Source organism: Neolamprologus brichardi, chromosome 20 (genome assembly GCF_056152115.1).
Source record: "Neolamprologus brichardi isolate AB-2024 chromosome 20, ASM5615211v1, whole genome shotgun sequence".
NCBI classification, from domain to species: domain Eukaryota; kingdom Metazoa; phylum Chordata; class Actinopteri; order Cichliformes; family Cichlidae; genus Neolamprologus; species Neolamprologus brichardi.
In genome coordinates this window covers 24,709,932-24,736,815 of record NC_142123.1, presented here as the reverse complement: position 1 = coordinate 24,736,815, position 26,884 = coordinate 24,709,932, and the positions used below count along the sequence as shown (strand labels likewise).

The 26,884-nt window shown below is 41.7% G+C and overlaps 2 protein-coding genes across 3 annotated transcripts; one reads left to right on the top strand and one right to left on the bottom strand.

Moving 5' to 3' along the window:
- Positions 1 to 6,204: 6,204 nt before the first annotated feature.
- Positions 6,205 to 12,851, top strand: LOC102795870 (poly(rC)-binding protein 2-like). Of its 2 annotated transcripts, none has more exons than XM_006796522.3 (13): positions 6,205 to 6,363; positions 7,104 to 7,254; positions 7,587 to 7,610; positions 7,700 to 7,732; positions 7,852 to 7,968; positions 8,062 to 8,193; positions 8,302 to 8,430; positions 8,544 to 8,618; positions 8,821 to 8,862; positions 9,243 to 9,315; positions 9,401 to 9,456; positions 9,617 to 9,786; positions 10,914 to 12,851. In XM_006796522.3, exons 2-13 carry the CDS (start codon positions 7,186 to 7,188, stop codon positions 10,948 to 10,950), a joined length of 957 nt encoding a protein of 318 aa, XP_006796585.1. In that variant the 5' UTR covers positions 6,205 to 6,363; positions 7,104 to 7,185; the 3' UTR covers positions 10,951 to 12,851. The 2 variants fall into 2 exon arrangements, with proteins under 2 accessions (XP_006796585.1, XP_006796584.1); XM_006796521.3 differs by having other exon boundaries at positions 8,821 to 8,880.
- A 1,126-nt stretch (positions 12,852 to 13,977) lies between these two features.
- map3k12 (mitogen-activated protein kinase kinase kinase 12) lies at positions 13,978 to 26,116 on the bottom strand. Its single transcript, XM_006796520.2, has 14 exons — positions 25,885 to 26,116; positions 24,188 to 24,711; positions 22,760 to 22,943; positions 22,484 to 22,675; positions 22,239 to 22,397; positions 21,806 to 21,964; positions 21,498 to 21,606; positions 20,300 to 20,409; positions 19,934 to 20,050; positions 19,696 to 19,830; positions 18,872 to 19,595; positions 18,718 to 18,785; positions 18,264 to 18,561; positions 13,978 to 17,254 (listed from the first exon to the last, which is right to left on the bottom strand). Exons 2-14 carry the CDS (start codon positions 24,648 to 24,650, stop codon positions 17,099 to 17,101), a joined length of 2,874 nt encoding a protein of 957 aa, XP_006796583.1. The 5' UTR covers positions 24,651 to 24,711; positions 25,885 to 26,116; the 3' UTR covers positions 13,978 to 17,098.
- Positions 26,117 to 26,884: the final 768 nt, after the last annotated feature.

The following is a 26,884-nucleotide window of genomic DNA, read 5'->3' as shown; positions in this document are numbered from 1 at the left end:
CTGGTTCCACAGAAGAGGGGCCTGAAAACTGAAGCCTCTCCCTCCCATTCTACTTTTAAATACTCTAGGAACAACAAGTAGGCCTGCAGTGCGAGAGCGAAGTGCTCTAATAGGGTGATATGGCACTATAAGGTCATTAAGATAAGATGGGGCCTGATTATTTAAGACCTTGAATGTGAGGAGCAGGATTTTGAATTCAATTCTGGATTTAACAGGAAGCCAATGAAGGGAAGCCAGTACAGGAGAAATATGCTCTCTCTTTCTAGTCCCTGTCAGTACTCGTGCTGCAGCATTTTGGATTAACTGAAAGCTTTTCATGGAGTTTTAGGACTTGCTGATAATAACAAATTAAAGTAGTCCAGCATAGAAGTAATAAATGCATGAACTAGTTTTTCAGCGTCACTCTGAGACAGGATATTTCTCATTTTCGAGATGTTGCGCAAATGAAAGAAAGCAGTCTTACATATTTGTTTAATATGTGCGTTGAAGGATATCCTGGTCAATTCCTCACAGTGTTATTGGAGGCCAAGGTAATGCCATCCAGAGTCAGAAACTGGTTAGATACCATATTTCCAAGATTTTCAGGGCCGAGTACAATAACCTCAGTTTTATCTGAATTAAAAAGCAGAAAATTAGCGGCCATCCAGGTCTTTATGTCTTTAAGACATTCCTGCAGTTTAACTCATTGGTTTGTGTTATCTGGCTTCATGGATAGATAGAGCTGGGTGTCATCAGCATAGCAGTGAAAATGTATGCTATGTCTTCTGATGATACTGCCTAAGGGAAGCATGTATGTATACAGAATTGGTTTATTAATTATTAATTATTATTATTAATTGCTGGAACTCTTCCACAGCATATCTTTTGTTCTGTCTTCCTCTCCTCACCCCAACCGGTCGCGGTAGACGACCGCCCCTCCCTGAGGGTGGTTCTGCTGGAGTCCTCCTGTTAAAAGGGAATTTTTCCTTATCACCAAAGTGCTTGCTCATAGGGGGTCGTCTGATTGTTGGCATTTGCTCCTGTTGTATTGTTATAGGGTCTACCTTACAATATAAAGGGCCTTGAGTTGTTGTCATTTGGCACTGTATAAATTGAATTGAATTGAATTGAATTGAATTGAATTGAATTGAATTGAATTGAATTGAATTGAATTGAATTGAATTGGTGGAGGGTGCTGGCTTGTTTCAGACAGCGGATCACCAGGGGCCAGTTTAAGAGAAAAATAATTGTTATTTGAACTGTGACTCATGCAAAGCTTTTATAGTGGAGTCCACAGGTCTGAATCCCATTACTAATAAAACAAAGGTAGCTGATGTCCATGCGTAAAATCTATGTTTTTAGCAGCCATCAGAGTTTCATATTAACTGGGACATCATAGACAACTGTACTCTTAACTTTTTTGTTGTTGTACTCACCTAAAAACCATAGTCTGTCTTAAGTTTCAATAGTATGTGTTTCCCTGAATGTACAGAGTCCACAGATCATGCCCAGTGGCATGCATAGCTGGGCTCTTCCTGTGGAGGATTGGCATTAAAATGCAGACTGCTCCTCATGCTCGTGCCCCCAAGATATCACGCCAATTATTTGTCTCAGCAGGGGCAACCTATTTGCGGAAGATTGTCTTAAAATAAAAGTGGAAAGTCACAGCTGTTCTACATCCTTTCTGTTTCCTGACTGGACAGTTTACACGGTCACATGTCACCTCTTGCTGTGACCCTGCAGGGCCATCTAACTTTGGCTGTGGAAAGGTAGTGACGTTGCAGTCACCATACAAGCTCAGGCTTTTGGATCCGTTCACACCCCTGCAGAGAGAATTCAGCCCCACTGTGCAACCCCGCATCTCCAGTTTAGTGAGTTAACAGATCTGTACAACGCGCCTACGGCTCTGTCAAAAAATGAATGACTTGATCACACAGGCACACCGTGTGCGTCAGATGTCAAAAATCAAAAATGGAAAGACAGGTGTCCTCGCTTTATCAGTTAAATCATGGTATCATATTCAAAAGACGCCAGGTTTGTCTCCGCTGTTTTTGTTTTCCATCTCTTTTCAAGACCTTTAATTTTTATAACAACAACATTCACTTGCTAATTAGGTGACTAATTGGATACTCGCCTCCCTGGCTTTGAGTGTGTCATCAGGTTTCACACTGTAATCCAGATAATTTGCTTTAATATGTGCAGACAATTTACAGCTGAAGAGAATAAATTGGATTTAGTCTCCCTTTTTATCACTGTAAACGATCACTTTCCACCGTAAAAGATTGCACTGGCATTCCATATGTGCAGTTGCTAAAGTCAAAGGCGTACTACTAACGTATGCCACACCACTAAAACACACGCCATTTTAAAAAAGATAAAAAAGATTAATCCAGGTATGAATATCAGAGAAAGGTAATCTAACATTCAGATCATTAAACACAAAGGCAAAGATAGTCTGGATCGCTCGCAGGCAGTGGGATGTCAGGGGCCACTGACGAGAGGATGCCGGGTGGGCGAGTGGCATTTCATCATACAATTCATGTACAATAATCAATGAACACTCACCAGTGGAGGGAAGAGGGACAAGAGAGTGAGAGTGCCAGTGGGCATGTCAGATAAGAGCACTGAAGGAGACACACTGTGTACAATGGGAGGATGCATTGAATTTGATGGGGGTACCACAGAGAAAAGTGAGAGAAGTGTAAAAGAGCACAAACTGTGGGAAAGATGCAGAGATTAAAGTAAGCAGATGATTATGCAAGCAATTGTTCGACAGGGGAGACACACATGAAAGGCCAGGGAGACCATGTGCTGATTGGAAAGGCTGAAGAGCTCGCACCTCCTCTCCTCTGTATAATCCGGCTCTCAGTGATTGTGCTTCAGATCAAAGAGACAGGCATTTTTACACTAATTAAACACATTTTTGTCCTCACACAAAAACAGTTGTTTTATGTCTTTCACTTAATGGGTTTTTAAGTTACCCTTTACCTTCCCTTTAGGAAAAGCCAAACAGTGTTAATGTGTTCTGCAGGGGTTTTTGCCTACATCAGATGTTTAACTCGCAGCCAGCGTGTCACAATCTCTGGACAGGAGTAAATCTGGTCAGCCATGGTTCTAATTTAAAAACACCACCAGCCTTGTAAGCCTGCCACCATTCAGACAGCACTACAGATGGCTTCTTAAAGCGAGAGCAAACATCTACTGCCTGGATTCATTTTTGAAATTTAAAAAAACAGGAAACGTTGAGACAAACTGCTTTTTAGAGTAACAGAGCTCCACTGCATCGAGCGTGGGGGCAATCTATCGACAGCAGAGCGATTTTGAACCCAATAAACTGAGCCAGACATGATTCATGACTCATGTATGTAAACACAAAGGTGTAAACCACACTGTGTGGGACATCAGAGTATTGGATTTATTAAAGATTTACAAATGAGGAGAATAGAAAGTTGGTTACAGACAATAGCGGGCTATTCTGTCCATTGACTAATTGTATTGTGGGTGCTCTGATGTGCACCAGATTAATGAACATGTGGTGAGTGAGTTCAGGCAGAATACTCTGTCAACCAGACCATGAACACATGGTTACAGGGCTATACTGTTCCATTGCATCTATCTTTTTTGCTTTCCGGCCATATATAGCACTCTACTTTAATAAGAATCACAACTGCGAGGATTTAACTGTACAGCAGTGCCTTTGATTGTATTCTTTTTAATTCAAAACAAACACTAGCAGACAATTAAGATGCTTGTTTATCCCATCAATCATCTCAACCAAATAACAGACTTGCAGAAAACAAGGCAATCCATCATGAAGCAGAAAGTAATCAATCATATTCTGCGTATAGAAAAAAATATATATGAATGACTGGGGTTCATTATTTTCAGGTCAAGAGGTCAGGCTTTCAAGTCTTCACATTTCATTACGTTTTGGTTTTTATTTGTTCTGCTTATGTATGCATGACAACAGGAAAAAAAAAATATGCAGCGTATCAGCCAAATCCACTGTGACAGGTTTTCAAACATCATCAGAGGTAAAAGGATAGATATATATAAACACCAGACTGATACGCCAAAGAATACATATATATTCCCAGATTGTTTAAGACACTTAATGATCTGTCACAGCAAATACAAATCTCACTATTGATTAGCAGTCTTCTCTTCATAATCAGAAATTTATAGAAATACTGCAGCTGGAGTCAAGTAGTGAGACATTCACTGCAGTAATATAAATTATTAGTTGATATGTTTATAATTCAGCAACTAAAACATGCAGTTTCTAGCTCCTCTTTTAAATTTAGAGTGCCGACTCATTCCGCTAAGGAATTTTGCTCATTTTATATCTCTAACTGGGCAAAATGCCTTTTTCACATGGCTAATTTTAGTGCTTCTCATTTTTAGGTGGTACAGTCACGACACCTCGGTCAACTCATCGAGCTATGAATGAGTATTTTTTGAGCAATGGCAGAATGGATGCAGCACTTTGAATAGAACGGCCACCAGCTACGTTCACAGTGTTATTGTGCCATCTGCTGGATTTACAGACAACTGCGAAGACTCTTTCAAAACCTCCCGTGGGTCTGTCTCCATAAGTCACTATTTAGAATACACACATTACAGTTAGTTTGCACTGGCCAGGTGTTGACAACATCTGCCTCAACTGAGCCAATAAAGACAAATGGTGCAGAAGAGAGCGGGTGGAGCGGGTGAAGACAAGATTCAGGGATGATAGCAGCAAGAGTTTACAGGATGGTACTGTATCGTTGGGAATGGTGGTGCTGACAAAAAGACAGGGGGCCAAGTTGCAGGTGGCAGAGTTGAAGATGCTAGAAATGAGTACGTCAGTACTGAAGGTACATAATTCAAAATATAGTTTTGCCATCTGTGGCTAGTTTCCCTGTTTCTAAAAGCTCTGATTGGGGAGATTCTTTTTTTAATAACTCACGCACCTGCGTAATTGGGTTAGACCAGGGGTGGGCAATTCCAGGCCTCAAGGGCCGGTGTCCTGCAGGTTTTAGATCTGACCTTGGGTCAACACACCTGAATCACATGATTAGTTCGTTACCAGGCCTCTGGAGAACTTCAGGGCATGTTGAGGAGCTAATTTAGCCATTTAAATCAGCTGTGTTGGTTCAAGGACACATCTAAAACCTGCAGGGACACCGGCCCTCGAGGCCTGGAGTTGCCCACCCCTGGGTTAGACATCACCTTTTCCTCTGGTTTGGTTATTTTTTTTTCATCAGATTTGATGAAAATGAGCTGCGATGTAAATATGCCACAGTAACCTCTTCTGTAAAGGAAATATTTACATATTTATATCACTGAGCAGATCAATAAAGATAAAAAAAACCATGTAATCATGTGATGTGGCCTTCAAACTCACAATTTCTCAGTCCAGCTGAATCCCTGCTGGAGATTTTGGATCTCCCATAGCTCTCTGCCTTGATCATCAAAATCCCAAACACTAAAATATTTTGTGGAAGAATGTCGTTCACACCTTCAGAAGAGAGACTTTGAGAATCAGTCCTACAGCATTCTGACGAAGTTTCAACAAGTACAGTAGTGGTCAAATTCCTTACTAAGAATGACAACGAGGGATTGCAAATAAGTATGTGGTTAAATTACCTGGTTAATATGGTTTCATTTGACAGTTGGTGTGACAGAGGAGGATGTTAGGGATAGGGATAAGGTTGCAGGAGATGATCCACTGTGGCGATCTCACTAAAGGGAGAGACGAAGCAAAGAGGAAGGAGAAAATGAATCCTATATTGTTGTCATTATTACATTTAGTAGGACTAGTAGTATTTCAACCTCTGTGACAAGGGAAATGACCAAATATGGGATAAATAAATTACCAGTAATTACCATATTAGCAAAGATATTACCAGTATCTTCTACTACTACAGTTTTTAGTTTTTATTGATATTTATTTCAGTATTATTTTTGCTTTTGGTTATTAATTTATAGATATTTTGGCAAAAACAATATGAACTTATTTGTGAATGAGAAATGTACACATTGTAAATGTATACAAATAAATGAATAAATAAATGGTATTTGTTACGTTTGGGAAAAATATGTAGTATAAAAGAATTTTTTGCTTTTTTCGTTTTATTTAGTTATATTTTTGTTTTGTACTGTACGGAGTGAATATCACGTCAATGGGCGGGGCTGACCTAGTTGAGGGGGCGGGGCATTAAAGGGGTCAGAGTTGAACGCGTTTTGTCTTTTGTGCGAAGCAGAGGAGGAGAGTGGAGTCCGATCGAAAAGCGGCGTCGCTTCCCTCTTCCCCAGATCCTTTTAAAACTCCCTCCCGAACCTCTCCCCTTCTACCCTTGCCACCCTACCCACCCCCTGAACACACTTCCAGGGACGGTTCCGGTAAGTCTTCCAGCTTTGTGTATATGTGTGTTTCTCCCCTAGGAGTGAAGGACAGGGATAACTCAGTGCGGTTCGTAGGCCGCGGGATCCGACTAGTTGCTGGATGCTAACGCTAGCGTGCTGGATGGAAAATCACTGATTTGTATTTTTAGCATGATGGTGGAGCAGGAGTTAGATTCGAAATGCTCTATTATTTTTTTTAAGATAGAATGGTTAAATCTGTTAGCACTCAATCTGTACATGTAGCTAAAAGCGAGTGTTTTGAGTGGAAAAATGTTTTGGTGCAGCTAACTTCCTCTTACCATCGCTTGCGTGACTAGCTGGGATGCTCATTTCAAACAGGATTTGATGCCATAACGTCACGTTGCTAGCTTTCTCTTGCTAGCTTGGTTGTGAAGTTTATTTAAAGCTACGATGATTTTTAAATGATTGTTTTGAGCAGCTTGTGTTGACTACAAGAGTTAAAGAGATGTCGCCACCGCTGTAGAATGCCAGAAAATAGACACGACCGCCGAGAGACAGTGGGTCATTGTGCACAGTGAATGAGTGGACTCGGGCCAGTCTAATGTCAATTACCGAACTGAAACGTCTTTCTTTCGACGTGGCTGGAAAACGGCGTTAAAGTCTACAAGATGTGCACTGCCCGCATCACTTCACGGATTTGCATTGACAGCAGATGGCCTCACACTTTCCACCAACTACGCTTGTCTCTGACTGTTAATTTTTCCACTCTGTTGCAGACGTTCAGCCAGTGACCAAAGACTCACTTTGTTGGCCAGTGTTGAGAGCGCGTGCGAGTGTGTGTTGGATTCAGCTGCAGCAATGGACTCCAGTTTGGTTGAAGGAGGACTTAATGTCACCTTAACCATCAGGCTTCTCATGCATGGGAAGGTGAGTGTGACTGCATGCAACTATGGATAGACTGAAAATATATGAAAAGCTGTTATCAAACCCTTTATTGACTGCAGATCAGTTTTTGCTGTGTTGGGTGAAAAAAATAGGTCAGCACAGGTTTTTGGGATTATTGTAACTATTTATGACTGTAAAGGCTTGCATGTGATTCAGGCGTGCAAAAACCCCAACATTCCAGCACTGATATAAGATTTAGATTCTATAAGGACCTTAAAGTCTGCATTCATTCCTTAAAATTAATCTAGCTGTAGTAAAAAAAGAAAACCGCAAAGTATTGTTTTAACACCAACTTTTGTTGTCATCTTCTGTAGGAGGTTGGAAGCATTATTGGCAAGGTAAGCTGGTTTTACTGCCAGAACGATGCTATCTGTGGCATGTCCCTTGGTGTGTTTTGTAAATATTGTTTTCTATTCTTTATCTACAGAAAGGCGAGTCTGTTAAAAAGATGAGAGAGGAGGTAAGTTTGTCTTTTTCCAACAATCAGGAAAGAACATGTCAACATTTACTGTGACTCATGCGTCATATGACAACAAAGCAACTGATTCAATTTTTGTTGTTTTTCCTGTCTCTTTGCAGAGTGGTGCACGTATCAACATCTCAGAGGGGAACTGCCCAGAGAGGATCATAACTCTCGCGGGACCTACCACCTCCATCTTTAAAGCCTTTTCCATGATCATAGAGAAACTGGAGGAGGTTAGAATTGTTTTTTGTATCTTACATTAAAGATGTAGCAGCTACACAAGTACCACTTTCTAAAGCCTCCTGTTGTATCCGCTTCCCCTACAGGACATCAGCACTTCGATGACTAACAGTACGGCCACCAGCAAACCACCAGTCACCATGCGCCTCGTTGTACCCGCCAGCCAGTGCGGCTCACTCATTGGTAAAGGTGGCTGCAAGATCAAAGAAATCAGAGAGGTTTGTCTGCTGTATTTTAGTCTTGTATGAATTTCAGATCCTGTTGTGGGTTTTGTTTGTTGTTGTTTTCCCCTGATCTGTGTTGTAACTCTTGCTGTGACTTTGTAGTCTGCAGGAGCTCAGGTACAAGTAGCAGGGGACATGTTACCCAACTCAACAGAGCGTGCCATCACCGTTGCAGGGACTCCACAGTCCATTATTGAGTGTGTCAAGCAGATCTGCATTGTCATGCTTGAGGTACAAACATTGTTTAATGTAATCCTGATTTTTATGATTTTGTAAATGTGCTCTGGACACTGATACTTTACGTAGTTATTGATAGTTAAAGGTGAATATTTCTGTTTTTCTAGTCTCCACCAAAAGGAGTGACCATCCCATACAGACCCAAACCCTCAGGGTCTCCTGTCATCTTTGCAGGTGGTCAGGTAAAGTAATAAAAGTACTTTTTTTTTTTTTTCTTTCTTTCTTCTTCTTTTTTTAAACACTTTTATTTTAACAGAGTTTAGTTATGGTATTCTAGTAGCATGCCTGGCGTTGCTCCTTGTAGCAAGGACAGAGGACTGATTGATATTGGAGTGCACCATGTCACACTGCCACACCCTCCTAAGTGCTATTCTCTCCTTGCAGGCTTACGCTGTCCAAGGGCAGCACGCCATTCCACAGCCTGATGTAAGTGAAGGGCCCTCTGTAAGTGATCCAATATATTTGCAACTTCGGTCCGGGGAAGCCATACCACCTTTTTATTTCATCCCTCTTGACTTTTTTTTTTTTTCCCCTGCTGCCCTTCCCACAGCCACCACTGCTTGAGACGCACATCCATTTAACAGTTCCAAAGATTATAGATTCAAATCCTAACATGAATATCTTAAAGCAAAATCATTGATCCCATTTTTCATTTCACAATTTCATGATTTCCACTCATTATCACAACCACCACTTACACAAGGGAAACAACATTTTAGTCTTAAAGTTTATTTTCAGTGTTTCTTAACACATCCTTGTCTGTCTGTGCTCTACGTATCTTTCTTTTTTTTTTTTTGTTTCAACAGCTCACCAAACTTCACCAGCTGGCCATGCAGCAGAGCCCCTTCCCCATTGCACACAGCAACCAGGGCTTCCAGGGTAGGTGTACTTCCTGTGAGGAGGAATTTGATTGCTGTCTGTTTCTGTTAATCCATGCAATCAACTCACTCTTGTGTTCTTTCAGCTGGGATGGATGCCTCTGCACAAACTGGCTCTCATGAGCTGACCATTCCAAACGATGTAAGTCAAAATTAATGTGACTTTGATTTTTTTTTTCTTAACAGAGAAACTTGCTGATTTTCTGAGTAGCTCATTTTGTTTGAATTGGCAACCTTTTATTTTTATTTATTTTATTGCAGTGAAAGTATTGACATAGTGTCATGTAATTCTTCTTCCCCAGCTCATTGGCTGCATCATCGGCCGTCAGGGCGCAAAGATCAATGAGATCCGTCAGATGTCAGGGGCTCAGATCAAGATTGCCAACCCTGTGGAGGGCTCAACTGACAGACAGGTCACCATTACTGGCTCCCACGCCAGTATCAGCCTGGCTGAGTACCTGATCAATGCCCGGTAAGAAAAAAGCCACAGGCTAGTGCAAAATGGAAAGAAGATGGCACTCTCTCGCTGTCTGTTTTTAAATTCTGACATTGTGCAGCTGGTCAGTTTTGAAACGCATTAATGGAGATTGAGTTTTCCTACCATTTGTCCACTTGACCAACTAGTATCAATCAGAAGCAATGGATTCCTCACATAAGAGGAAACACAAGGAGCGCTTCTCGTTTAATTAGGTTACCAAAGATTTATTAGAATTGGACTACTGGCAGTTTTTAACAGTCACTTCATTACCACAGCTCTCATAATAATTTCATTACCCCCTCTTCCAGCTGTGACACTGTCCCACTAGAATCTAGGGCTGACAAAACGGGCCAAAAACCCAGGATTTTACCATTCAAACAGCTGTTTGTCCATTATGTGCACAAACCAATGAGATATAAGTGTATGTAGTCTAAAATGTACAAACAAACAAAATCTGTAGCAGAGTTGGGTTGATCAGTGCCATCACTACCACACAGTTGTTGATTGATTCGCTTTTGCCTGACCAACATTTTATTTGCAGCCAGTGTGGCTCCTGTTTATTATGCTTTCAGGGTTTTTTTTCCAAACCTAAACATGTGGAAAGGTTGGCTGTTGTGAATAGCTGTAGTGGTAATGGTATAAGAAAGCGCTTTAAAGAACATTGTGACATAACATCATTTACCTCAGTTTATCAGCCAATAAAGGTCCAATTATCCTGCTGTGATTGGTAAACTAAAATCATTTTTCGCACCCCCAATTCTTCAGCAGCAGCTAAGCCTGCTGTACAGATGCAGGGTGATTTTTAAAGCAGGAAGTGGGGTCACACGGTTCATTATCAGGGCATATAGCACATCAGTTTGCTGGAAGCAGGTGTTGATTTCCTGATAGATGGGCAGTTTGATAATCAAGTGTATTCTGTGGAAAAATCTCATCCTACTTAACTCAAACTGCCAGTCAAAAGACCTTGTGTAAAACGATAGCAGAAATCTTCCATCTTCACTCACTCAGATTGTCCACAAGTCAGACTTTTTTTAATTAGTTTTCAAATACAGCAACATGTGTTACTGATAATCTAACTTGTTTGTTTTAAACAGTGTTGGATTTTTCTGTTTTCTGCTCAGGCTGTCATCTGAAGCTACTGGACTCGCAGCCAACTGACATGGAGATCCTCATCAGCATCTAACGTAACCCCTCCCCCTACTTTTTACCAAGAGGTCCCTTATTGAACTTAATGCAAAAACCAAGTACTATAAACTCACTGTTTTCTCCTCTGCTTTGGTTAGACACCTACTCAGTTGTAATTACACCATTATCATGATATCGGTATTTTATTTATTTATTATGTTTTTAAATTCCCTTTGCATATAGTTTTTAAGGACTCCTTCTGTTGTATTTTTCCCTCTTATTTTGCTGTATATCTGTATGATCTTCTTGATATACTGTAGGTAAAATTTTAGAAAAATCTGAAAAGGCATAAATAATGTTTTTCTTATGTCAGATTTTTCTTAGAAAATGTAAAAATGAAGAAAAAAACACACAATAACATTATAGATGGACTGTTCTTTCCCTTCCTTTTAAATATCTATTTATTTTTATTTAATACACAGCTCCTCGAATATGTAGAATTTGTTGGTATTTGCCATCTTCTGTTTGAGGCTGTACTTCCTGAATGAGGCATTGTGGGTTTAACGGGTCTCACTGGGTCTAAGTGAACTTCAGCTGAAGGTGTATGCAGGGAAAACCTTTTAGTCCGAAGGTAATTTACCCCTTGTCTAGTGCGGGTTCAGATGAGAATTTTTTAAGCTACATCATGTCTCACCTCTAATTTGCTGAGTAATTATTTTGTGTCATTCCTGTATTTCCATCCGTTTTATTTCTTGAACCAGAGGCCTGCACTACGAAGCGGGATTTGTGGTTAGCATCATAACGCCAGGTAATCTTGGGATCTGAAGGTTACACAGTGGTTTAGTTCCTTAATGGGACACATTGTAGTGATAACTTGGACCACACACATGCATGAGGTAACAGATTAGCATATATAAAAGCATCAACTGGTCAATCGGTTTTGAGTAATTAACTGGTTTTAGAAGATACCTTTGGGTAGACTGGATCTTATGAAGTAAGGGGTGTTCTGAGACGGTCTAACCTCAATAGCGTTTTCTGACGAGTACAGCGCACTTACAGGTTTGAATTATGTTTTTCTGTTTGTGCTTTACACTCTTCCAAGGCTTTTTAATGCCACCAGGTTTGCAGCTTGAAACAAAAATGCTAAAATGTCTCATTTGCCATAAGATGACGTCTGAGGAACACATCAGTTTATTGGAATACACATTTGTAATGATAGATCTACTCGTGCCTTAATGATAGGGCAGTGATATTAATGAGCCTATCTTACTCATTTACACAAAGCTTTTACCGGCTTTGGCTGCAGAAACTCACATATTTGTTAGGGGATTATAGTTAAGAATTTTGTGGCTCATTGCTATATTCAGAAAAGGCTTTGTTGACTTACCACATTGATATCGTGGCATGATGTCGGTTATAGTCGGACAGTAAGAAGGCATCTTAGGTATGCTGAACCTGCTTCGTAGTGCAGGCCCTGGGATTTTGAGCATTGTTGTGTATTGGATTCTGATAAGGGTGGGTGGGGCTTTGGTTATGAGGAGTGGGCTTAAATAAGAGGAAAATATATTCTTTTCTCTTAAATTACTAAGACCATGGTGGTGATGATAATAACATTGAAATGTTTGTTTTAAATAGAGAAATATTTTTTTTAACTGCAGGGAGGGGAATGCTGCAAGGGGCAAAACTACAAGACATATTGGTCTTTAAGTATATTATGCTGAGGTATTAAATTATGATTAATTAGAAGGAGAATTATAGAATTAACACTAGTTTCCTGCTATCTTTTTTGCCTGGGTCAGATTTTATTTTTTATTATTCTTTGCAGGATGAAGAAACTCACGTTTTTGTGCACGTTTTTGAAATATTGTAGATCTGGGTGCAATTAAATTGTTGAAGAAATGAAATGCAGAAATAAAAGATGTGAAATGCTTAAACAGTCCTTTGTTCTTCTTTTTCCTTTTTGGTACCATCTCATGGGGATTGAGACTTTTTTTTTTTTTTTTTTTTTTTTAAATACAAGGCAATCAAGGGGAAAGGGGGTGGATCGGGGGGGGGAGGGAGACTTCTGCCTGAAGTCTAGAACCCATGGGCATTACCAAATAATGTGTCATGCCTTGAGAGGCCTTTATTACAGCCACCTTAAGTTGACCCATGTTTGTGGGTCTTTTTACTTTTGAGTCATTGCACAAAGTATACCGTGCTGTGTTCTGAGCAGAGAGTGGAGCCCTGTATGCTACAGAATTCATCCTGCTACTTCTGTCAGCAGTCACATTATTAATAACCGCTGGTGACCCGGTTCCACTGGGAGCAATTCATGTCGTTGCCTTAACACTGTCTCCACCTGTTTCTCTTCCCATCGTTCTGGTGCAAGTTGGTTTCATTTCAGACTTTTTTTGTTTTGGGGTTTGTTTCCATCCAAAAGTGTTTGCTCTTTTAGAAGTTTTCTGGCTAAATCTAATCTGGCCTTGCTGTTTTTGAGTATAACAAATGCTTTGCACCTTAATGTGATCTCTTGATTTTAGGCCTTAAATGCCCAATTTTCTTTCTTTTAAGACAATTTTTTTTTTTTCTTGACCAAATATTTGATTTGATTTGGCGACTGCTAAAGTTTGTGCCCATTCTTCTTTTTTTTAGTTTTGTTTTCTTTCAGCCCGTTGATGGTCTTCTTCCCTTGCACTGAAATAAAAGACTGAATGAAAATACTGGTCAGTGCTTCCCCTCAGCCTCCCAAGTAGAAGCACCTATGGTATCGGTTTCAAAATGCTAGGTGACATGCTTCTTGAGGTATCACATGCAAAATGTCTTCACCTTGATGTTGAGGTCAATACTTTTGTTAAACCCCTCGAGTATACTACATTATGATATAAAATGCACAGTGGTGTACAGAGGCGAGCAAGCAAATTTGTCATAAATTAACACGGGCACACTTTGGACATGCTCAAAGAGATTGAAAATAGTCATTTATTTCTTGTTGAGCCGTCTTTGTGATGCAACGACAGCACAAACTAGCTATAGCATGACCTGTCTTTTAAAACAAACATCACACCCAGCTTTGTTTTTTGTAACCAATACATTATTTATTGTTGCTCATAATATTTTGCTTTTGATATAATTCCTATGTTACAAGTACAATGTGCAATGCTGTATAAAAACAAAACATTTCTATTCAAACTCCAAAGGATACTTACTGTTCTACTAGTAACCATCACAGAGAAGTGCTCTATTCTTTATCTGGGTACTTCTGCAGTAATCTTAAAGGGTAAAAGGAACAGATGAGGTTTTTATGAAGCCTGCCAACATCCTGAACAACCGGAGGCCTTTTGGTTCATTACTGCATGGTACTCCACTGATTTCACAAATCAGTCTATTTAGGTTTCGTGGATGAGAACTGCTGCTTTTCCGTTTTCTGCTGCATTTACACATCAAGCAACAAATCAAATTGCTTTCTCTTACAAGTCAAAGATGCACTGGAACCAAATGTCCTGGGTTCGAGTTGGGTGGGGGTTCTCTTTAAAGAGGCAAAAAAAAAAGTCACATCTGTAAGGGTCACTAATATATTTACCAGTATTTTAAACAATAATATTACATTTTTGATGTGATAAGTCTTATTTATTTTCCTTTATATCTTTGCATAATATAATCTCTTGTGCACTTTGCCACCAAAACTCCATGGGGTATAGTACAGTATTGTGCAAACTATGCCTGATGAAAGAACGCTAAACAAAGATGAACTAGTTTGAAAGAAGCTACCGTGTAATGGATGATTTATTTATAAGTGCGCTGTTGTGAGCCAGCATGTTGGACCGCCTAATGAATAGTGAGCTCTGTCACACAGAACGTGCACACACCGGGCTACTATTTGTAGTTTATTTAGTGATCCAACATTAGTTACTTTAGAAGCACCGCAAAGCTGAGATTTTTGCCCGTTTTGAACGCCACAAATATCAGCATTTTTTTAAATGACATATGCAGGCGCTGTAACTGGATTTTGCTCAGTCGTTTGACACACCGGAGTCCTTCGTGACTCTTCATGATGCCGCTTATCGAATGAAAAGAAACTTAGGAGAAATAACAGAAGAGGAAACCAAATCATATAGCTACTCAAATAAACGGACACTTTATTAAAGCAATAAAGCTAATTATTAAAAACACTAAAAACAAGTGAACAATTGATTTTTTTAGGGGTATTTTTTTTTCTTTAGTTCTTTCTGATTTACACAGATATGATCCTGTATCATAGATGATTGTCTTGCAATATATTAAGTATTGCAGAATGTTTCGCGATACAACTGGTATCATGATTGTATCTTACGGTAATATACTGCGATCCCCACCTCTGGTGCTAAACCATGGAGTCACACCAACAGGCTTAAATCAAACTCTTTATGACTCCACATTAGGTCAACCGTCAGGAGTTTTCCATGCATGTCTGCACATACGATTTATTCAGTATGACCTGAATGCAGAATCCTATACTTAAACAAGACACTACCTCAGGGGCGCGCTTTTAGTTAGCATCAAAGAAAACTATCACATGTAGTCATTCTAATTCTGGTTCAGCAAGTCACGTAGCGGGGTGAACGCTGAAGAAGAAATAGCTGCAGAAGGCCAGAAAACTTATTTCAAAGGTATCAGCTGCTAACAAGAACACCTAGCTCTCTGGCCAACTGTTATGTTGCCAAAGGTGGAATATAAGCCTTTAACAACTGAGAAGTAGAAATAGAAAATGATTTGTCTGTTCTAATTACATTTTAAAACTAGTCCGACTCCATTCATCGCGCTACAGTTTGGTGTTAAAACAGTGGATTTCTTCTGCACTTAACTGCTGAAATGGTTAAAAGCAGACATTGCTAGCACCAGTAATGTCATAAAATGGTATAGCAGTAATATGTTGCCAGTTTATTAAAAACAAATAGCTAAAACAAATGCAGTCTTATGCAACAGTCCTGCAATAAATGCTACCTTACTGGAGGTTAGAATGTTGAGTTTATATTAAAACTGTTTTAGGGAGGGTCTGATTCAACTGGTTGTGTCAGTTTGTGGCGACGGTACCTCCAAAACGCTTCTACATAATTTTATACACCCCGGCTAAATGACAAGCACAACTTTAGTGAAATATAGTTTACCCACACCACAAACAAATTACATTCTCCACAATGATATTCCACTTGAATCCACAGCTTTTTAAAACAGTTTCAACAGAAACCCCATAAAGTGCTGCAAGCAAGTCTTTGCAAGAATTTTAGCTCGATGTACTAAATAAGCTGGTTAACTGAGTGTATATACAATAGCAGAGGTGCATTTCGAGTGAACCAAAAGACCTCCCACCCTATCAAAAAATTTTAGAAACTCTATAAAAACCTCGAGTGTGTCATATGTGTATTTGAAACTCAGTAGTAGGAGGGTTTAAAAAATAAATAAAATTTTAGCTACTGAGAACCCAAATTATGCATCATGATCGATCAATGTGAGTATTTTCATTCCATTTTTGACTTCTTTTTTTTTTTAGTGATAACATTTATTAACAAAAGAGAAAAAAACTCAATTAATACTTTCAGGATTAAAAAAGTGTAAACTTTCACAAAATATAAAACGGACACATTCGAACCATAAATTATAAACATGTAGTCATGCATTTTGTTCACAGGGCTGCATACTGTTAAGTCTTACATTTTTATCTTACAAATAAAATAAAGTTAGATATTTCTCATGTGGTATGTCATGGATATTTACATTTATTATTCATTAGTATTTAATGCATTAGTGTGTGGAGTACCATGGAGGATGCTCCCAGAGTGAAGGTTAGAGTGTTTAAAGGACTAAGAGTGTGGTATCTTCTTGTGCGTGCGTGTGCATCTGTGGAAGGGTTTTTGCAAACTGGAACTATCCTGCCTGAAAGAAAAAAAAATCTCAAACCCTACTGAACCTAAATGACATTTATCTGATGTCACAAGCTGCCAAAATATCTGAAGTCAGGATATGACAAATGTCCTATGTCATCTGGTGCAGGTTTGCCAGCCAACAAACTTATGAGACACCATAAGTCAACTTGTCATAGTCTGAGTGGTGTAGTAGGTGTGATCCCTCATGACAACAGTAATGTACTGCACTGACAGACCAGTGTACGCCTGTGATGGTTGCTCACTGTAGAGTAGCTGGATCTTTCCTAGTGTCCAGTGATCTATGGAGGTCCTGTATGGGGAGCCTGTGGAGACCCCTGATAAGGTTGAGATGGCGGCGCCCACGCTCCGGCACTGGGAGGACGGCTGAGCTCGCCACTACCTGACTGATCCAGCTCAGCACTGTCGCAGTCAGAATCATCGCACAAGGCTCGACTCTAAAAAGAGAGCAGGAAGAGGAAAAAAGTGTGCGATAATGACCAGCAGCAGACATGAGCATAAACCTAATTTCAGTGTCAACGATCCAAAAATGGAAGCGTGAAATAAAAGATGGGAACCCGGAATTTGGAGTGTAATTTTAGCAGTGGTGGGAGACCCTGTATTTAGACAGTTTCCTTTTGTGTGTTTGTTTTATTTAACTAGATCATTATGATGAAAAAGTTGATCGCACATTTAGTGCTAAGTGATGAGACTGGTTGCCTTGCTTTCACTGCCTGCCACTAGGTGTGACATTTTCCTGCAAAATCAAAGCTTGATTGAAGAACTAAAGGAGAAAGAGGATGGCACTTTGTTTGTATGTGAAATGGTTGACACTTAAATAACCTGAACAGGCATAAAATATCAACCACACAATTGAAAAGAGGCAAACAAGGCCAAGAAGAATGAAGTGAAAGTAAAACAATTAGAGCCTTCCAAGGATGAGATTTACGGTAGTTGTTGCCACTAACACAAGCAGGTGTTTTAAAATGCATCCATTCATCCATCGAGGTATTCAACTGCAACTTTAAATAAAATGATCAATGGTGAAAAGTAAAAATAACTGTATTACATTGTAAGATATCATTGGTGTAGTTGGGTAAAGTGAGAGAGTTTCTCTTCATCTGATACAATCTGACAGTTGTGTTCATTTTTTTTTCAACAGCTCTATCCTCAGGGTCACCACATTAAACTGAAGGTTCATAACATAATTAAAGGGAATCTATAATGCTCATTTCTGGCTCTTGTCTCTATTAGAGTGGCTTTGAATTAACTCCAGTTCCCCTCACCTTCTAACTTGAGCAAAAAGTCAAATATAACCCTGAACCGTATCAGGGTAGTCTAACATGAAATAAAATAAAATGCATATAGTCAAGTACAGGTTTTGAGTCGTACTTTTCACCAGTGGCTACACTCGTCTAAGGAGAAGACCAAAGCTGACACATGCGGTCCTCTGTGCAGCTTCTTTACCTCATTAGGATTCTGCCCGGCATCCAGCTGAGCCTTGGACTGGCCCAGAGCTCCGTCTCTCTCCGACAGGCCATCAGAAGCCTGGGCAGGGTCGGTGTTGTCCACAGGGATTTCCGACCCCTGAGAGAGGAGGTCGTCGCTGCGGTCATCCAACCTGTCGTCGGTGTTAGTGCTGACAACATCAGGAGTACCGCTGTGAGAGTGGTCAGTTGTGTGGCCCTCTTCACCGTCCGATACAGACAGATTTTCTGAACTGAATGTAGACACCGACTGACACTTGGTAATGCTGGTCGGGCGTCTGGAGCGATTAAGAAGGAACAAAACAAAACAAAAAAAAAGACTCTCTGATTCTGGTAAAGATTGACATAAATTTGCTCTCTGAATAAAACAGCAACTTGTTAAAGAGGGAAGATGGCTGGAGGGAATTTTCAAGTAATGAAGGACAGTTACTCACCGTCTCCGTGGTAACTCAACCTCACTGTCAACTTCACCCTCCTCCTCTTCTGATGACACTCCACGCCTCTGTAGTCAGAAACATGAAAAATGCACAAGTGAAAACGATCACCAAGGGGACAGTGAGGAGTAAGGAGCGGTATCCTGCACCGTACCTGTTTGCGTGTGATAGCTGCCCTGTACAGAATGGCTGAAGGTGTGAGGTGCTGACTCCCGATTCCACCTGATGCTCCCCGGGGCAGCCTCACAACACCTGCTCCCTCCTCTTTATCTTCCCCATCGTGAGGAAGGCGTGGAGATCCCGGAGAGCCCCGTCCTGCTGCCGCCCCCCTCCCACACGGTGAGTCCGGGCTGCTGGAGAACGGGAATGATGCGGCATCCTCGCTGGGAGTGTCACTGCGTGGGGGGGTTTCTGTGAGATCATCCAGACCGGCCGCCCCTCCCTCTGACCCCCCTAAACCTGCAGAGGCACTAAGGCTCCCTCCTCTCTCCAGCCCACCCACAGAGGGCTCCCCTTTTCCTTGGCTGTCTGCCTCTAGCGTGGTGCAGATGAGGTCAGGGCTGGAGGAGGATAGCTGCCTCTGCTGCTGCTCGTGACTGAGGCCCCGCAGGGCTGCGGAAGGCTCCAGGAGCTGCTTCGAGGTGTTAGTGGTAGAACTGTTAACTTGGGCAGTTGTGTCCCGGTTAGGGGAGGATTGATTGGCTTTAAGTCCAGCCAGGTCCCCACTGCTGCCCTTACCGGGCTTACGATGGCGGGTCTTTACCCTCCGAGACCGGCTGGGAGAAGTGGAGCTCCTGTTAGGGCAGGCTGGAATAGTGACTTGCATTACGGAGGAGTCCATTTTGGGAATGATTACCTCAGACTTAAGAATGTCTGGCCTGAAAGAGTGGGAAGGATTAGTCAACAACTACAATCCACAAAGCTGATGAATATTCACTGATTTATTCCAGTTTCACCCAATAAAATGAAATCTCACACCTCTTTCCCGAGGGAAGTTTTTGTGGGACGTTTCTCTTCTTGATGAGTTTGTCCATGGAATTTGACGAGCTGCTCTGTCTGGAACTATGGTGCTTGAACAAGCCCGGATACTTCTTATCCAAAGACTGTTCTCTCCTAGAAAGAAAATGCCACCAAAGTGTAAATGCACTAAGGCTTATTTGCAAATGGTGCTTGCATTTCAAAAACAAATGCTGTGGTTTCATGAATTTATTTGCACCTCTGCAACTCTTTCTCTTTCAGCTCCAGCTGCAGCATGACAGCACTGAGCTCCATGTAAAGGTTGTTAGCCCTCTCCAGTTTTCTCTCATAATGCTCACGAATGTCCAGAGCATGCCTGAGAAGAAAAGAAGCTGCTGATGTCACTGTGCATCCGCATGAGAGAATCTAAAAGCTCTACAATAGATGTGAACGCAAGGCACTTATTTCATTCACAGGGGCAGACTAAGGACTGACAGCGAGAAATAGGACAGAGGGGAAGCGGCCTCTTGCATGTCAGCTAACATAGTAAAATATCAATATCTTTTGCCTGCTAATTGTAAAGCCTTGATTTTGCATGAAACTATTTTAACAGTAAAAAGCAAACCTGAGCTCCTCTCGGCGTCGGTTGATCAGCTCCTCATCGAGTCGGTGGAGACAAGTGCCATCAGATTTAATCTTCTCAAAGTGCTGCTTCACCTCTTCCCTCCATTCAGCCTGATGAGAGTACATTTCTGTTAACCAGCTCTGTCTCCTCAGAGGTGACTTCGAAAATCAGGTCTCTTTTGTACATTTAATGTCTGATTGCTTTGCAAGCACGTGTAGTTGTGTCCCTTTGTCTACGCCTATGCAGATGGGCTACAAATTAAAAGAAAAATCCAACCCCTTGATGCCTACAGCGGGGATCTGATGGTTCTGCTATGCTATGCATGGGCATTTTGGTGGCATGGTGAAACATTTATATCATGACAGACGTGGTCTCTTACAGCATCACAATGAGGGGCTACCAATGTGGTAGACAAGCCTCTCCAACCACCATCATCAAAACACCGAATGAGAGGATATCTTTGGCAGAATAGTGCTCTATCAGTCTAGTTCAAGAGACTTGGAGACAGACACTCAGCTTTTAAAGGGATTAAAACTTTCTTTTTTGAAAAAGCTTATAGTTAAGACTTGATTATGTGACCCTGAACAGTTTCTTAGTTAACACCTCTATAGGCTTAAGCTGCTGGGGGACGTCCCATGATCCATTTCTTTTCATTTCACTCTCCTCTTTGCACTCATGATGTGTTTATAATCTGCTACTGCATCTCACCAACCTCAATTATTTCTCCCACAGTTTGTGTTTAATCTTTGGTCTCTCTCTACCTTCTCCTTTTTTTCCTATTCTCTTTACCTTCACCCAACAAACTGGCCAAGGTAGATGATTGCCCCTCACTGTGCCTGGTTCTGTCTGAGGTCTCTTCTTGTCAAAAGGGAGTTCTTCCTTCCCACCGTCACAAGTGCTTGGTCATAGGGTTGTTGAGATTTTCTCTCTAATATTGTAGCATCTTTAACTTACAACATCAAGCTCTTTGAGGAGACTGCTGTTGTACAGTGGCACTATATAAATACAACTGAATTTTATTTAACTGAGAATCAATGTTAAGATGCATTAAAGCAGTTCTGGTGGATTATAATGGCTCACCACCTTACTAAGGCACTTTATATTGGTTTTTCATTTAACTGCTCACACCTCTGTATATATATGTGTATCTTAAAATGTAATTAATTTTTTAAAGTCCTTCCATTCAGCTGAAAATTACCTGAGACTTGAAGTATGTTTCTTGAGGAGTCGACAGTACATCGGCTGACGCTATATCCAGATGAAGAAGGATCTGGCGGAAAGAAGGTCTATTTCTGGGCTTACAGTTCCTGCAAATCCAAGATGGGAAAACACAGCTGTGCACATTTACAATGCACTGTAAAATCAATAAAATCCTTAGACCACAGACTTACAGCTCCCCGTACAACTACTTTCAACCCTCGCCTCTACTATTCTCATCTGTCCTCTCCTCCCTGCTGTGCTCTTTTTTTTTTTCATTCCAACTGCCCATTTCCAGACGCTGCTCACCAGCACTGTCTGAGGAGGATCTTGAAGCCATCTGGACAGCTCTCCGGTATGGGCAGCTGAAGGCTGTTGTTTCCCACACCCCAGATGATTGCAGATGAGTCGACGTCTTTATAAGGGATCTCTCCTGTAAGCATTTCCCAGAGCACCACTCCAAAGGACCTTTAAGAGAAGTTAAGCTTTATTTATTCAAGAAATCTCACTGAGGTCAAAATATCTTAACGAAAAGATAAAATGCATGCATAAGAATCACAACAAGGCATTTTAAACAAGCTTCAAACACATCTCAACTATTAATTCACAATACCAACAAGCTATCTGCATATTTTCTTTAGTGTAGTATTTTAAAGATAATTGTTAAATCGATGTAATCGATGAAGAGGCACAACTTTTTCTAGCCTATAGGAAAAGAAGTGTGAATGTTAACCAGACTTACCAGATGTCCACCTTTTCTGACACCGGCTCATTCCGAATAACTTCAGGAGCCATCCAGGCTACAGTGCCGGCAAACGACATCTTGGTGCTCTTGTCACTGAGCTCCTTTGAAGTCCCGAAGTCAGAGATCTTCACCAGGTCATCATGTGTGATCAGCATGCTGGAAAGGTGAGATTACATAATAAACAATTTAAGCTTTAGTATCAAAGAAACTGTCAGTACACCAGCTGTGCTTCTGAGTCTTACTTGGGGGACTTGAGGTCTCTGTGGATGATTTTGTGGAGGTGTAGGTAGTTCATGCCACCTGCAATGCCCATGGACCAGTCAACCAGGAGGGAAGGTGTGATTTTACGGCCTGCCCTCAGCACCTCATACAGCTGCCCTTGAGCACAATATTCCATCAAGATACAGTAACAGGGGGCCTGGGTGCATACACCCCTGAAAGGGAAGTGCAATCAGAGTTAAATAACTGGGAGATATATATCCTAATATATATATTAAAAAAAGATGTAGCTTCCTCACTTGAAAGTAATAATGTTGGGATGCTTGAGTTTGCGGAGATGTTTGATCTCAGTCTCTTTGATGTCCCGCACTTTCTTCACAGCCACCTCTTCTCCGTGGAACTTGCCAAGGAAGACGGCTCCCTGTGCACCGCTGCCCACCCACTGCAGGTCAGAGATTTCCTCAAATGGAACCTCCCAGGACTCTAAACTCAGACCAACAAGTAAACAATGTGAACCTCATCAAGTATGCAACTGCAGAAAGGTTATTCACAATACCAAAGACACTGCAGCAGATGATTTCCACCCATCATCATTGCAAAGCTATGTCAGCTTGGATAGAGAGATTGTTTTGTTTTGTTTTGTTTTGTTTTGTTTTGTTTTGTTTTGTTTTGTTTTGTTTTGTTTTGTTTTGTTTTGTTTTGTTTTGTTTTGTTTTGTTTTGTTTTGTTTTGGGGGATGGGGGGTGCATCCATGCTACACATTAGAATAAACTGGCAGGACACAGTTACATCATACAAAGTGCCTGCTATGGTCAAACAAGTGGGATATTGACAACATATCCACTAGGCCATTGCATTTGTATCCAGAGATAAGGAGAAAAATAGGGGGGAAAGCAACAATCCACTTGTAGTCTAATCTGCCTGTCATCCGTCACGCTGACTTTACTTAAACGACTGTGAAAGCACGGTCACTAAAGATGGACGAGCTTGACAGAATAAAAGAGACAGCTGGATCAATTCTTCATGAGGTCCACTGAAGTGTTTAGATCTCTTGAGAGCTGCAGCAGCAGCAGTGGAGCCAGATGCACATGATGCTCCCACCTGACCAGCTGTGAGATCTCAGTTTAGCTGATGACTGTGGGTGAGCCTGGCTGACAGACTCGAGCACACAGTCGTGCTGCCAGCAGGACAAAGTGGCAGTCAGGGAGCGCAGGAAATAATGGAGTTCTGGGTTCGCAAAATACAAAAGTACATTTATAAGTGCTGTTCTTAAGTACAGTTTGATGTACTCATGCTTGAGTATTTCTATTTTCTGCCACTTTACCCTTTCGCTCCACTACATTTCCCGGGCTAAAATATCTTATTTTTTCCTGCACCACATTTAACTGACAACAGCCATAGTTACTGTTAAGGACCTGACACAGAAACTTATGAAAAGGCTATGTAATCCACTGTTTAAGGGTAACACGGCAACTACCAACCTGTTTGTCTCATCGTGTTTTATTAAAGCAGATGAGGCCCAGGACAAATTATCCAATGTTTTACAAGAAAACAAAAAGTAAGAAGCAAAATTAATACTAATAACAGCTCTGCTTCTGGTGGTTCATTCCTCCACCACTGTCAAGTTGAGACTTAAACTATTCATTTTCTGTGGTGAATCTCCATGTTTAACATGCATAGTGGAAGAACAGAGAGCATAGACACAGTGGCGCCTTATCTGCACATACCTTCATGATTATGTTTGTGTTCAGTGGAGTAGGCCTTTCCAATCATGGTCCAGACTGGTTTCAGGCAGCCAAACAGTCCCTCCAAAAAACCTCCACTTCCTGATTGTAGGCGAATGTTCTCCGACTGGCTCCGAACAGCGCCAGCCTCCGGACTGTGGCCCGCCTCGGCCCCGCCGCCACACTGGCAGGCCTCATGTTCATTTAGTTTTAGCACGCTGTTGTCAAAGTGGGCTGAGGGTCCATCACTGGGAGTGGGGCTGCTTCCGCCGGGCACTCCCTGTCCGCCGGTGTCAATGGACAATACGTTACGAAGGACACACTGTGTGGGGGTCAGGTCAGTTTCAGGGGTGCAGGCAGGGGTGTCTCCATCGAGTCTTCGATAGGGAGGTTCTGAGATGGGGGTACTGAAGCCTGACAGGGAGGGGGAAGGGGCACGGGGCTCATGGATACAGGTCCCACTCATCAGGGGTTTCCCCAACACAGCAGGTCAGGGTGGATGGAGGATGGACAGATGAGAAGAAAGCCTGGAGGAGAAGATTTGTGATAAGAAGTGAATTAGAACAAATGTTGATGCATAGGTCCATTTCAGCACTGGACAGCTCCAGACTTAAACCATACACTGGCATTATGAAGCTGTTCAGCGCTGAATTAAAGACTAACTTGGCACCTGGCTTCCATTACAAGTGATACAAAACACCAAAACAGAGGGAGTCGTGTTGTGAGTTGGGCAGCGAGCCAGTCTCCCAGTCTATCCACAGCCACTCCAGTCCCACAACTAAATTCTGTCTGAATCATGTAGTAGAGCCTCATCTCTGTGTCTGTGAATGGGAAAACCAGCCGGCCCAGTGGAGCCATCACCCAGAGTGGAAACTGGCTTTATGAATGAATCGACCACAGGCTGTTGTACAGTCCACAGCCATGACTGTCCCCTGTGCTTTAATTGTTCCTCTGAGCAGCACCAGGGTCTGACAGGATGCAAGCGAAGCAGCTGGTATATGCTGCCCATCATTTGCCGAGTGAAGAAGAGCATTGTGTGTGATGAAGAATATGACGAATTGCATAACCACCTCCGCGTGTGCATGTGTACGTACGTCCGTGCGTGCATGTATGTGTATGTTAGAGAGGGAGAGAGGGGGAGAGAGTGGGAGCCAGAGAGAGGAACCACATGTACCCAATTCATGTATCCTACACCAGCTCCGTGTCTTGTACTGCACCACTGCACAAGAAGAGCCACAACGGCTGGGCGAAATGAGAGCGTAAAAGACGGGCAATAAACAACCACCAGGCCTGTGCGAAGGAGTAGTGCACACACACACACGCACGCACACACACACACGCAGGAAGATCAATCTTTAAATAACCAAGGATGTGATGATGACACTCAGCAGCATCATAGCCGACGTGCATGAATAGCAAGCCCGATGCCTACTATGCTCCATGCCAAGTCAAACTGCCGCAGTACATGTACATTTACTCAGCGCTGGTACCAACGCGAGTATTTCGTAATGTGAGCTTTCTCTTTGCACAAATATGATTTTGTAGCATTCATCGACGATGATTCGCTTCTTGGCAGCATCACTTCAGTGGTGCAGTGTGAGCGGCATGAACGCTACCCCACCAAGCAACGGATTCCTGCCTAAACGTACCTGATATCACATTTATTAAGCATTTAACCGGGTAGTATGACATTCCCATACCTTTCTGCCTGGTTGATGTCGCGTTGTCAAGTGAAGGGGTGGGCTCGGCTTTCTATTTGCCGGCGATAATGAGCAGATCGTTATTTTTTTATTCGGTCCGGGGTGTCTCTAGTATTTCCAGCGCCGATATCCACGAGTTTCACGTTACTGGGATAGATCCCAGCGGGTAAATTGTGTTATCAATAACCGGGGACCCATGCAACGTGAGGCGCGCTGGGTTCTTTGGGGGGGAGGGAGCTGTCTCCTTCCCAGTGCTGAATTGACGTCACGGAAATGCGTGTTACGCCGCAAGGGGGCGCTTTCACCTCCTCCCTCTGCAAACACATAGACACCAACGGAACTAAGCGCAGTTTTTATCTATCATTCCCAAAATATATAATTATGCACGCACGCCATTCACTGATTTCTGTGCTTGAGTTTGAACCGGAAGAAGGTCCTGTATGAGCAGCATCGAGCCAGGCTGCTGCTGCTGATGTGTCTTTGAGCAAAACACTCAGTCAAGGAACTCTGGATTGCCCCAGACCGTACGCCCTGCCCTCCCTGATTCATTTATTGTTTTGTTTTGGTTCATAAACTGTGCTCTGTTTGGTGAAAACCTCTCCTGACAAATTATATGAGTCCTGTATTTTAGCTATCCCCAGAGCTGTCAAACTCGCGGCCCGAGGGCCACATCTGGCCCACCAAACGGCGTAATTCGGCCCACTGGATGGCGCAAAGTGTTAACATTAATTAATTACTCCAGTGTTTTTTGGTTTTATTATTATTATTATTATTATTACAGGAGTGAAAATGTCTGGAAAAAACTGCGTGTGAATGCTTTGTGCCTTTTCCTTGTGATCAGTACACTGCAATGCACATGCAGTTACAGTAGATTAAATAAATGTGGAAAAAAGAACAGAGATACTGTTGAATTTTTCTTTGCCTAAAGAACTTTGGGCATTTTATATATTTTGTAAGTGAATTATTGAATAGATTAGAAAAGTACCTTACCAAGAAGTAC